A 14,409-nucleotide genomic window follows, 5' to 3' on the forward strand; every position below is an offset into this window, starting at 1 on the left:
CCATCACCAGTGACATGCCTGTACCATCACCAGTGACATGCCTGTACCATCACCTGTGACAGGCCTGTACCATCACCTGTGACAGGCCTGTACCATCACCTGTGACATGCCTGTACCATCACCTGTGACAGGCCTGTACCATCACCAGTGACAGGCCTGTACCATCACCTGTGACATGCCTATACCATCTCCTGTGACATGACCTGTGACATGACCTGTGACATGACCTGTGACATGACCTGTGACATGACCTGTGACATGACCTTTGACATGACCTGTGACATGACCTGTGACATGACCTGTGACATGACCTGTGACATGACCTGTGACATCCCTGTACCATCACCTGTGCCATGCCTATACCATCACCTGTGCCATGCCTATACCATCACCTGTGCCATGCCCTTACCATGACCTGTGCAATGCCTGTACTATGACCTGCGCCATCTCCTGTACCATGCCCGCAGCCTCTGTTTTGTGTCTCGTGGTGGTCCAGTTGGGTCCAGTAGCTGCTGCATTTCCCACCCTAGGCTTATACGAGTCAATAAGTTTTCCCACTTTTTTGTGGTAAAATTAGGGGTCTCGGCTTATATTCGGGTCGGCTTATACTCGAGTATATACGGTATATAATGCTATGAAAGTTACTTTTTCACCAGACAAAAGAATATGTTGCACGCCACATCCTATCAATTATTCTATCTGGTAAAAAAATAACAAAGGACAGAAAGCGCCAGCAAACAGCTGGATCGATTTAGCATTCGAACCAAGAAGTGTTCGGAGCAGACTATACCATGCATGGGGACGGATGCAGCAGGGATAGGTCAATGTAAGATAAGGTCTTCCTATAGGTTTCCAGAATGGATCCATTCATTCATTCATTCATTCTTTGATGTATGATTTTTGGCTGCTGTCAGCATCCTCTGCATTATAGGAATCTGCATCCTCCAGATACAAAAGTTTACAAGTGATGCTGGTACTGGGGTTGTCATGGTAACAAATGATTAATGAGCAGTCACTATGGCGTTAGACTAGGAAGGTCTCTACTGCCTGTCGGTTATTAGACATTTCTACATACTGAATGCTGCAGTATATACATTCTGATTTGTTGTTTTTTTTTATTGGTTGAGCCAGATGGACTTGTGTCTTTTTTCAACCTAATTTTATATACCACAATGGGGGCGGGGCTTCAATTTTATCAATTTTCAAATGTAACCACTTAAGCCCCGGAAGGTTTACCCCCCACTTCATGACCAGGAGATTCGGCACTGCGTTACTTTAACTGACAATTGTGTTGACGTGTGACGCAGTACCCCAATACAATTGATGCCCCCCCCACAAATAGAGCTTTCTTTTGGTGGTATTTGATCACCTCTGCAGTTTTCTGAGCCAGTGATTTCATTCTCTGTACCAGAGGAGCTTACACTCTAATGCCCCCCCCCCCCCCCCAATCACACACTGTTATCATACATTTATATAGCTCTGACATTGGCTCAGTGATCTCTGTACAGCACTGCGGTATATGTCAGAGCTATATAAATGTATAATAATAATAGTGTGTGACTGTGGGGGGACATTAGAGTGTAAGCTCCTCTGGTACAGAGACTGATGTGACTGTGGGGGGGGGGGGCATTAGAGTGTAAGCTCCTCTGGTACAGAGACTGATGTGACTGTGGGGGGACATTAGAGTGTAAGCTCCTCTGGTACAGAGACTGATGTGACTGTGGGGGGGCATTAGAGTGTAAGCTCCTCAGGTACAGTGACTGATGTGACTGTGGGGGGGGGGGGGGCATTAGAGTGTAAGCTCCTCTGGTACAGAGACTGATGTGACTGTGGGGGGACATTAGAGTGTAAGCTCCTCTGGTGTAGAGACTGATGTGACTGTGGGGGGACATTAGAGTGTAAGCTCCTCTGGTACAGAGACTGATGTGACTGTGGGGGGACATTAGAGTGTAAGCTCCTCTGGTGCAGAGACTGATCTGAGTGTGGGGGGACGTTAGAGTGTAAGCTCCTCTGGTGCAGAGACTGATGTGACTGGCTCATTGATCTCTGTACAGCACTGCGGTATGTCACATCAGTCTCTGCACCAGAGGAGCTTACACTCCAATGTCCCCTCCCCCACTGTCACACGTTATTATTATTATTATACATTTATATAGCTCTGACATATACCGCAGTGCAGTACAGAGAACCATCTCTGTACCAGAGGAGCTTACACTCTAATGTGCCCCCACAGTCACATCAGTCTCTGCACCAGAGGAGCTTACACTCTAATGTCCCCCCCAGTCACACACTATTATTATTATACATTTATATAACTCTGACATATACCGCAGTGCTGTACAGAGATCACTGAGTCAGTCACTAGTGTTCGTTTTGCTTCCTCTGGGGTTTCGGAGGGTGAATGTGGAAGTTTATTTTCCCTTCCTATATAAAGTCCCTATAAAATCGCAGATCCCTAATCAGAAATACTAAATACTCTCAGGTCCCTTTCACAAGGTCTGGAGTTGGACCCTCCGTTCACCCCTATGAAGCGGCGGATGTCAGCGGTAACATGTCCGACATCCGCCGCTGTCCGATCCTGCCTTTGATCACCTCTGCAGTTTTTATTTTTTTGCGCTATAAACAAAAAAGACCGACAATTTTGAAAAAAAAAAAAAAAAAAAATTATTTTTTACTTTATGCTATAAAAAATATAAAATAAAAAATGCAAAAATTGAATTTATTCATCAATTTAGGCCAATATGTATTCTGCTACATATTTTTGGTAAAAAAAAATCCCAATAAACGTATATTGATTGGTGTGCGCAAAAGTTATTGCATTCACAAACTGTGAGAAATTTATTTTTTATTTTTTCTACTGGTAATGTCGGCGATCCTCGATTTTTGGCAGGACTGCGACACTGTGCCAGACAAATTGGACACCTGACACTTTTTTTGGGACCAGTGACACCAATACAGTGATCAGTGCCAAAAAATGCACTGTCGCTGCACTAATGACACCGGCAGGGAAGGGGTTACTATCAGGGGTGATTCTAGATTGTAAGCTCTAACGAGCCGCACCCTCTAGTTCCTCCTGTTTTGAATTGTATTGTAACTGTATTGTCTTCCCTCATATTGTAAAGCGCTGCGCAAACTGTTGGCGCTATATAAATTCTGTATAATAATAATCATCGAAGGGTTAAGGTGTGCTCCTAGGGAGTGCTTGCTAACTGTGTGGGGGATGGCTTAACTGGAAGACAGAGATTTGTGTTCCTGCTTAGCAGAAACACAAGATCTCCACCTCCCCTCTCTGACAGAACGGCGAGCTACCTTGTTTACATAGGCAGACCGCCGTTCTGCCTCTCCTGTAAATGATCAGCGGGTCCCGGTGGACATCGCACCCGCCAGACCAGCAGATTGGCTCCTGCTGTGTCCAATCCCAGCGGAGGCGGGTCGCCGGCAGCGCACACGCACGCCCTAGACCCAGTGCATGAAATCCCGTACAGGTATGCGATTGTTCGCCAGAGGGCTGCCCTGCCGCAGTATATCTGCATGGGGCAGTCCTTGAGTGGTTAAAAGCGAAGTCCACCTTTAAAATAAAAGAAAAAAATAAATGCACGTTTTTTTCCCGGAAAAAAAAAAAAAGTGCCTTTATTATTTATTTTTTGCTTAGCAGCCTGCAGAGCATTGCACCCACAACCCGCGGTTCACTTGCCAAAAAAATGAAATAAATATGATTGTAACACCTGTGACGTTTCAAAAGATGGAATTACCGCTAACAGAAGTTGGAAGCGGATTGGTTGTTATGCACAGACACTCTAGATTTCATAAATCCCCCCTTAAAGTGTTCCCCTCCCATCTCACCGAATGTTGCGTCTCAGGTTTGTTGGTTTAAGAATCCTCTTCATCGCCTCGTCGTTCCCGGCCTTCTCCTCCGCTCCGCTCTGGCCTGAGGTAGCCGATTGTTTAACCTCGTCCTCTCCGCCATGATCCGAGCTGTCCGCGCCCAATGCAGCGCTCTGAGACTTTTCTAAAAGGATGAAAAAAGAGAGATTGTGAGAACCCCGAATGGAGCTCACCAAGGATGGAGAGCAATACAATATACAGGAGGACAGTATTCTACTTCACACTCACACATTATTATTATACATGTATATAGCTCTGACATATACCGCAGTGCTGTACAGAGATCACTGAGCCAGTCACATCAGTCTCTGTACCAGAGGAGCTTACACTCTAATGACCCCTCCCCCCCAGTCACATCAGTCTCTGTACCAGAGGAGCTTACACTCTAATGTCCCCCCACAGTCACATCAGTCTCTGTACCAGAGGAGCTTACACTCTAATGTCCCCTCCCCCACAGTCACATCAGTCTCTGTACCAGAGGAGCTTACACTCTAATGTCCCCTCCCCCCACAGTCACATCAGTCTCTGTACCAGAGGAGCTTACACTCTAATGTCCCCCCACAGTCACATCAGTCTCTGTACCAGAGGAGCTTACACTCTAATGTCCCCTCCCTCACAGTCACATCAGTCTCTGTACCAGAGGAGCTTACACTCTAATGTCCCCTCCCTCACAGTCACATCAGTCTCTGTACCAGAGGAGCTTACACTCTAATGTCCCCTCCCTCACAGTCACATCAGTCTCTGTACCAGAGGAGCTTACACTCTAATGTCCCCTCCCTCACAGTCACATCAGTCTCTGTACCAGAGGAGCTTACACTCTAATGTCCCCTCCCCCACAGTCACATCAGTCTCTGTACCAGAGGAGCTTACACTCTAATGTCCCCTCCCCCCACAGTCACATCAGTCTCTGTACCAGAGGAGCTTACACTCTAATGTCCCCCCACAGTCACATCAGTCTCTGTACCAGAGGAGCTTACACTCTAATGTCCCCTCCCTCACAGTCACATCAGTCTCTGTACCAGAGGAGCTTACACTCTAATGTCCCCTCCCTCACAGTCACATCAGTCTCTGTACCAGAGGAGCTTACACTCTAATGTCCCCTCCCCCACAGTCACATCAGTCTCTGTACCAGAGGAGCTTACACTCTAATGTCCCCCCACAGTCACATACTATTATTATACATTTATATAGCTCTGACATATACCGTGGCAGAGAGTTCGGGCCTAGGTTCACACTGGGGGCCGTCATATGATGGCGTCCCAGAACAATAGCCGCACCGCTCCACTCCACCGTCATTTGATGCTGGGCGGGTGAGAAGTGGTTAAAGTGTAACGAGTGGGATGTGTCGGGAGGGGGGGGCACCTCTTCCACCGCACTGTAAGGGTGATCCCGCCGCAAATCCGCCGCTGGGACCACCCTTATCTTAAAGCCGATCGCCCGCCGTTTTTTAAAATACCGATTATCTGCGGCCATAATCCCGTTATTTAGCGTCAAAGTGATGACGTACATCTGCGGTGGGCGGTCGGTAAGTGGTTAAAATAGAAATGAAAGGCAAAACATTTGTGTATAGATATAATAAAACATTATAAATACCTCCCCCCCCCTTTTTTTTTTTTATAAGTGATCACATTCCCTCTGTTCTCAGCTGCATAAGAGCTGGGGGAGGAGGAGAAGCAGCACACTGAGCTTCCCACAGTGAAAGGCTGTGCAGGAGGTGGGGGGGGGGGGGGGGTCAGGACAAGTCTGACCATCGCAGGAGAGCAAGCCGAGTTCCCAGCACAGCTAGAGAACTGACCATTGTGTTCTCCTGCTTAGTGTGGTCAGTTTGTAACAGGAAAGCAGAGGGACTGGCAGGGATTTCATAGAAAAGGAAGCAATACAAAGAAATCAGGATACTTCTTTATACAAGTACAGCAAGGACATATCAGGAATATGAAGTGTTGGGGGTAACAAACGCTTTAACGGGGGCACAGAGAGAGCAATAAATACCCCCAGGTGTTCTAACCCCTCTCCACCCCATCCAAAACTAAAAAAAAAACAAAAAAAAAGTTTTGCCTCCAGTTATACTCTAACAAGTTGTTTAAATAAACAGGAAGCGTTTATTGATCTTCCTGACTTCCAGTGTCACCTCAGGGGACGGATGTGAATGTCTGGAATAGAAAACTATCACAGTGGGGAAAATATTTTTTGATCTCCGGCAGATTTGGTAAATTTGCCCACTTAGAAAGAAATGAAGGGTCTATATCAGGGGTCTTCAAACTACGGCCCTCCAGTTCTTCAGGAACTACAATTCCCATCATGCCTAGTCATGTCTGTGAATGTCAGAGTATTACAATGTCTCATGGGATGTGTAGTTCTGCAACAGCTGGAGGGCCGTAGTTTGAGGATCCCTGCTCTATAATTGTTATCATATCTGTATTTCAAATGATAGAGAAAGAATATTACCCAAAAATCCAGAATAAACACGTGATATAAATGTTATAAATGGAGTTGCAGTTCAGTGAGTAAATTAGGTATTTGATCCCCGACCAGCCAATAATAATTCTGCCTCCCACAGACTGGCTACATTATGTGGTACACAGATTAGTCCTGTCAATGATAGAAAGCGCTCCTAACAACAACTCGTTATGTGTATAAAAGACTCCTGTCCACAGAATCTCTTTCTTCCATTCCAATCATCATCATGGGAAGACCAAAGAGCTGTCAAAGAATGTCAGGGAGAAGATTGTAGACCCGCACAAAGCTGGAATCGGCTACAAGAGCATCAGCAGGAAGCTTAGTGAGAAGAAGATAATTGTTCTAGGGATAATTTGCAAATGGAAGAAATACAAAATAACCATCAATCGCCCTCCTCAGCCTGGAGCTCCATGAAGATTTCTCCTCATGGGGTGAGGATGGTCATGAGAAAAGTGAGGGATCAGCCCAGAAATACACTGGAGGAGCTTGTGAATGATCTCAAGGCAGTTGGGACCAAACAAACCATTGGTAACAAAATACGCCGCCATGGATTGAAATGCTGCAGCTCCCGCAAGGATCCCCTCCTCAGGAAGACACATGTACAGACCCATCTGAAGTTTGCCAATGAACATCTAAATGATTCAGAGAAGGATTGGGAGAAAGTGCTGTGGTCAGATGAGACCAAAATTGAGCTTTTTGGCATTAATTCGACTCTCCGTGTTTGAAAGGAAGAAAAATGCTGACTGACCCTAAGAACACCATCTCTACAGTCACTCACCATCCCTACAGTCACCATCCCTACAGTCACCATCCCTACAGTCACCATCCCTACAGTCACCATCCCTACAGTCACCATCACTACAGTCACCATCACTACAGTCACCGTCCCTACAGTCACCGTCCCTACAGTCACCATCCCTACAGTCACCATCCCTACAGTCACCATCCCCACAGTCACCATCCCTACAGTCACCATCCCCACAGTCACCATCCCTACAGTCACCAACCCTACAGTCACCAACCCTACAGTCACCAACCCTACAGTCACCATCTCTACAGTCACTATCCCTACAGTCACCATCCCTACAGTCACTATCCCTACAGTCACTATCCCTACAGTCACCGTCCCTACAGTCACCATCTCTACAGTCACCATCACTACAGTCACCATCCCTACAGTCACCATCCCCACAGTCACCATCCCTACAGTCACTATCCCTACAGTCACCGTCCCTACAGTCACCATCTCTACAGTCACCATCACTACAGTCACCATCCCTACAGTCACCATCCCCACAGTCACCATCCCTACAGTCACCAACCCTACAGTCACCATCCCTACAGTCACCATCCCTACAGTCACCATCCCTACAGTCACCATCCCTACAGTCACCATCCCTACAGTCACCATCCCTACAGTCACCATCTCTACAGTCACCGTCCCTACAGTCACCGTCCCTACAGTCACCGTCCCTACAGTCACCATCCCTACAGTCACCATCCCTACAGTCACCATCCCTACAGTCACCATCCCTACAGTCACCATCCCTACAGTCACCATCCCTACAGTCACCATCCCTACAGTCACCATCCCTACAGTCACCAACCCTACAGTCACCATCCCTACAGTCACTATCCCTACAGTCACCATGTCTACAGTCACCATCCCTACAGTCACCAACCCTACAGTCACCATCTCTACAGTCACTATCCCTACAGTCACCATCCCTACAGTCACCAACCCTACAGTCACCAACCCTACAGTCACCAACCCTACAGTCACCAACCCTACAGTCACCAACCCTACAGTCACCAACCCTACAGTCACCAACCCTACAGTCACCAACCCTACAGTCACCAACCCTACAGTCAAGCACAATCATGGGAAAGACCAAAGAGCTGTCAAAGGACATCAGGGAGAAGACTGTAGACCTGCACAAGGCTGGAATGGGCTACAAGACCATCAGCAAGAAGCTTGATGAGAAGGAGACAACTGTTCTAGGAATAATTTGCAAACGGAAGAATTACAAAAAAAACATCAATCGCCCTTGGCATGGAGCTCCATGCAAGATTTCGCCTCATGGGGTAAGGATGGTCATGAGAAACGGGATCAGCCCAAAACTACATGGGAGGAGCTTGTGAATGATCTCAAGGCAGTTGGGACCAAACAAACCATTGGTAACATAACACGCCGCCATGGATTGAAATCCTGCAGCTCCCGCAAGGTCCCCCTCCTCAGGAAGACACATGTACAGACCCATCTGAAGTTTGCCAATGAACATCTAAATGATTCAGAGAAGGATTGGAGAAAGTACTGTGGTCTGATGAGACCAAAATTGAGCTCTTTGGCAATAACTCGACTCGTCGTGTTTGGAGGAAGAAAAATGCTGACTGACCCTAAGAACACCATCCCTACAGTCACCATCCCCACAGTCACCATCCCCACAGTCACCATCCCTACAGTCACCATCCCCACAGTCACCATCCCCACAGTCACCATCCCCACAGTCACCATCCCTACAGTCACCATCCCCACAGTCACCATCCCCACAGTCACCATCCCCACAGTCACCATCACTACAGTCACCATCCCTACAGTCACCATCCCTACAGTCACCATCCCTACAGTCACCAACCCTACGGTCACCATCCCTACAGTCACCATCCCTACGGTCACCATCCCTACGGTCACCATCACTACAGTCACCATCACTACAGTCAAACACGGAGGTGGAAACATTATGCTTTTGGGCTGTTTCTCTAAAGGTAGAAGCCAACATTGCCGCATTGAGAGGCCAATGGACGGGGCCATGGATTGTAATATCTTGGATGAGAACCTTCTTCCCTCAGCCAGAACATTGAAGATGGGTGGTGGATGGGTCTTCCAGTATGACAATGACCCAAAACATACCGCCAAGGCAACAAAGGAGTGGCTCAAGATGAAGCACATTAAGGTCTCCAGACCTTAATCCTATAGAAAATGTATGGAGGGAGCTGAAACTTCGAGTGGCCAAGAGACAGCCAAGAAACCTTAAGGATCTATAGAAGATCTGTAAAGAAGAGTGGACCAAAATCCCTCCTGAGATGTGTGCAAACCTGGTCACCAACTACAAGAAACGTCTGACCTCTGTGCTTCCAACAAGGGTTTCTCCACCAACTACTAAGTCATGTTTTACTTCAACTACTAAGGGGATAAAATACTTATTTTACTCACTGAACTGCAACTCCATTTATAACATTTGTGTCATTTTTTTTCTGGATTTTTGGTTGATATTCTGTCTCTATCATATAAAATACATCTATGATAAAAATTATAGACCCGCCATTTCTTTGTAGGTGGGCAAACTAAGGGGATCAGATCATTATTTCCCCCCAGTGTATATGTAAAGACGATGTCCATTGTTAACCTTCACAAATCTGGAATTCATACTTTGTAACTGAGGATTTCAGCTGTGAGGACCTCATAACTTATAGCTCTTTATGTTGTATTTATTTAAACTGTATAATCCAATACAAAGTATATAGATGGGAATAAAAATGTTCCTGTGAATAATCCATTACTCGTGGGGGGGATTCTGGGAGAGGAGGAAGTCATTCTGTGAAATATTTGGGGATAGAAATCTCCATTCTCTCATGTTATGCAAGCAGGTTTAGCAGCCTCGGCAGTTACATAAAAAGTCACAATGACATTATATAAGCAACTATGACTGTAATCCCCGACCAACATCTGAGCAATGTCCCCATGTGATAAGGCAGCATTACAATGTACTGAGAACGAACGTTTCTAAACTGATAGGTTTGGGACATTTTTCCCTGTGCTGAGTTCCCGAGTCTCTCCACCTGCTGTGCCCATTATGAGGGGTTCCCACCATCCCTGTGCTGAGTTCCCGGGTCTGTACACCTGCTGTGCCCATTATGAGGGGTTCCCACCATCCCTGTGCTGAGTTCCCAGGTCTGTACACCTGCTGTGCCCATTATGAGGGGTTCCCACCATCCCTGTGCTGAGTTCCCGGGTCTGTACCCCTGCTGTGCCCATTATGAGGGGTTCCACCATCCCTGTGCTGAGTTCCCGGGTCTGTACACCTGCTGTGCCCATTATGAGGGGTTCCACCATCCCTGTGCTGAGTTCCTGGGTCTGTACACCCGCTGTGCCCATTATGAGGGGTTCCCACCATCCCTGTGCTGAGTTCCTGGGTCTGTACACCCGCTGTGCCCATTATGAGGGGTTCCCACCATCCCTGTGCTGAGTTCCCGGGTCTGTACACCTGCTGTGCCCATTATGAGGGGTTCCCATCATCCCTGTGCTGAGTTCCTGGGTCTGTACATCTGCTGTGCCCATTATGAGGGGTTCCCCCCATCCCTGTGCTGAGTTCCCGGGTCTGTACATCTGCTGTGCCCATTATGAGGGGTTCCCATCATCCCTGTGCTGAGTTCATGGGTCTGTACACACACTGTGCCCATTATGAGGGGTTCCCACCATCCCTGTGCTGAGTTCATGGGTCTGTACACACACTGTGCCCATTATGAGGGGTTCCCATCATCCCTGTGCTGAGTTCATGGGTCTGTACACACACTGTGCCCATTATGAGGGGTTCCCATCATCCCTGTGCTGAGTTCCTGGGTCTGTACACCCGCTGTGCCCATTATGAGGAGTTCCCACCATCCCTGTGCCAAGTTCCCGGGTCTGTACACCTGCTGTGCCCATTATGAGGAGTTCCCACCATCCCTGTGCCAAGTTCCCGGGTCTGTACACCTGCTGTGCCCATTATGAGGAGTTCCCACCATCCCTGTGCTGAGTTCCCGGGTCTGTACCCCTGCTGTGCCCATTATGAGGGGTTCCACCATCCCTGTGCTGAGTTCCCGGGTCTGTACACCTGCTGTGCCCATTATGAGGAGTTCCCACCATCCCTGTGCCAAGTTCCCGGGTCTGTACACCCGCTGTGCCCATTATGAGGGGTTCCCACCATCCCTGTGCTGAGTTCCCGGGTCTGTACACCTGCTGTGCCCATTATGAGGGGTTCCCACCATCCCTGTGCTGAGTTCCCGGGTCTGTACACCCGCTGTGCCCATTATGAGGGGTTCCCACCATCCCTGTGCTGAGTTCCCGGGTCTGTACACCTGCTGTGCCCATTATGAGGGGTTCCCACCATCCCTGTGCTGAGTTCCCAGGTCTGTACACCTGCTGTGCCCATTATGAGGGGTTCCCACCATCCCTGTGCTGAGTTCCCGGGTCTGTACACCTGCTGTGCCCATTATGAGGAGTTCCCACCATCCCTGTGCCAAGTTCCCGGGTCTGTACACCTGCTGTGCCCATTATGAGGAGTTCCCACCATCCCTGTGCTGAGTTCCCGGGTCTGTACACCCGCTGTGCCCATTATGAGGGGTTCCCACCATCCCTGTGCTGAGTTCCCAGGTCTGTACACCTGCTGTGCCCATTATGAGGGGTTCCCACCATCCCTGTGCTGAGTCCCCGGGTCTGTACACCCGCTGTGCCCATTATGAGGGGTTCCCACCATCCCTGTGCTGAGTTCCAGGGTCTGTACACCCGCTGTGCCCATTATGAGGGGTTCCCACCATCCCTGTGCTGAGTTCCTGGGTCTGTACACCTGCTGTGCCCATTATGAGGGGTTCCCACCATCCCTGTGCTGAGTTCCTGGGTCTGTACACCTGCTGTGCCCATTATGAGGGGTTCCCACCATCCCTGTGCTGAGTTCCCGGGTCTGTACACCTGCTGTGCCCATTATGAGGGGTTCCCCCCATCCCTGTGCTGAGTTCCCAGGTCTGTACACCTGCTGTGCCCATTATGAGGGGTTCCACCATCCCTGTGCTGAGTTCCCGGGATTAAACACCACATTTGTGATGATGAAATAAAGTTTATAGAAGCGCACTAAGTAAGATCAGAAGAGAAGTCAGAGTTTGCGCATACCTGCAGGTTGCGTAGACTCATAGAGAAGGCGCATGGTGGCCCCGGGACACCCAGGATCAGGGACTGCCTTGCCTGTGTGCTGTGGAATCCAGGTAGGGACAGAAGCCGGGCTGAGCACTCTGAGCGCTGCCGCTGCACTTCTTATATAAGAGCCGAGGAGGAGAGGAGCGACAAAGGACAACACCATCCATTCATCGGCCTGTCCTCTGACTCCACCTGGAGGAGCCCCGGGGAAACACGCCCCTGATATTAGATAACACGTCACCCCCATCACCGGCAGACACAACCCAGCAGTGACACACAACGAGGACAATCTGCCCCACAGCACCCCCTCCCCCACCCTGAAACCAGGCATTGCAAATGATCAAACCCCACACAGATCTCTCTGGGAAGGATGAATTTTATTCCTCAATTTTAAATTTGAAAAACAAAAGGAATTGTTAATATGGAATCCTGCCTAACGCCACACGCACTTCACGTGTCTCTCACCTACAGTGCTGTGAAAAAGTATTTGCCCCCTTCCTGGTTGTAAAAAAAAAAAAAAAAAAAAAAAACACACATTTGTCACACTTCATGCCGGTTGACATTGGCGCGATGTGGGAACCCTGCGAATCCACGATCGCCCCCGTCTCGCAGGCAGTTCACACCGCCATACGCAAATCGCTGGGAGCGTCAATGCAAAGTTGTTGTTTTTTTTTTTTAAATAAATCTTTTTCCTTTTCTTAACATACAATATCTGAACAACAAAACATAGAAAATATTAGAACAACAAAATTAACCGCTTAAGCCCCGGAAGATTTTACCCCCTCTTCCTGACCAGGGCCTATTTTGCGATTCGGCACTGCGTGACTTTAATGGACAATTGCGCGGCCGTGCGACGCTGTACCTAAACGAATTTGACGTCTTTTTTTTTCCCCACAAACAGAGCTTTCTTTTGGTGGTATTTGATCACCTGTGCGATTTTTTGATCATGCGCTATAAACAAAAAAAGAGCGACAATTTTGCAAAAATAACAATATTTTTCACATTTTTTTATATGAAATTCCCCCCCCAAAAAAATGTAAAAAAAAATCAAAAATTTTGGCCAATTTTTTTATGCTACATATTTTTGGTAAAAAAAAAAAAAATTGCAAAAAGCGTATTTTGATTGGTTTGCGCAAAAGTTATTGCGTTTACTAAGAAAGGGAAAGATTTTCGTCATTTTTGTTGTTTTTTTTTTTTTTTTAACGAGTAATGGCGGCGATCTGCGATTTTTTTGCAGGACTGCAATATTGCGGCGGACAGATCGGACCCTTGACTGACATTTTTGACACTTTTGGGGTTACCAGTGACATTACTACAGTAATCAGTGCTATACATATGCACTGTTACTGTAAAAATGACACTGGCAGGGAAGGGGTTAACTGTATTGGAGAGGGAGGGGTTAAGTGTGTCCCTAGGGGCGTGATTCTAACTGTGATTGGCTGTGGCTACTGGTGTAAGAACAGAGATCAACGGTCCTACATAGTAGAACCGTATGATCACTATTCTTACACAGGGGAGAATGAATGGCGGCTTTGTTTACATTAGCCGCCTGCCTTTCTTCCGCTGTAACGGACGATCGCGGTTGACCAGTGGACATCGGGTCCGCTGGGCACATGCGTGGGGGGGTCCGTGACCATCCGGCGGCGCGCGCTCGCTCCCTAGACCCTCACAGGCTGGCGACGTAGCACTACGTCGGTTTGCCTGTGAGGGGGCTGACCGCCGCCGTATATAGTCGGGCGGCGGTCGGCAAGTGGTTAATAAATCTTTTTCATTTTCTTAACATACAATATCTGAACAACAAAACATAGAAAATATAAAACAGAATTAATGCAGCCAAATACCTAAGACAAACACTCCAAGGCAGGGATTCCCAATCTATGGCCCTCCAAACTACAATTCCCATCATGCCTAGTCATGTCTGTGAATGTCAGAGTTTTGCAATGCCTCATGGGATGTGTAGTTCTGCAACAGCTGGAGGGCCGTAGTTTGGGAATCCCTGCTCCAAGGCATTGTATAGTATTTATTTATTTTTTTTTTTTTTTAAAAAAAGAAGGGGAACAAACAAAACACACAAAAAAAAAAAAAAAAAAAAGGAGGAAGGAAAGTTTTTTTTTTTC

General features: G+C 47.7%; 1 protein-coding gene across 2 annotated transcripts in view; it reads right to left on the bottom strand.

Moving 5' to 3' along the window:
- Positions 1-14,409, bottom strand: part of RAD54L2 (RAD54 like 2) — an 89,170-nt gene that overhangs the window by 57,124 nt on the left and 17,637 nt on the right. For both annotated transcript variants that reach the window (XM_082264936.1, XM_082264935.1), the window contains exon 3: positions 3,844-4,009. In XM_082264936.1, the coding sequence (XP_082121062.1) occupies positions 3,844-4,009 (166 nt within the window). The remainder of the gene's footprint in view (positions 1-3,843; positions 4,010-14,409) is intronic.

The sequence above is a fragment of the Pelophylax lessonae genome, assembly GCF_965119305.1.
Source record: "Pelophylax lessonae genome assembly, chromosome: 8".
NCBI lineage: Eukaryota > Metazoa > Chordata > Amphibia > Anura > Ranidae > Pelophylax > Pelophylax lessonae.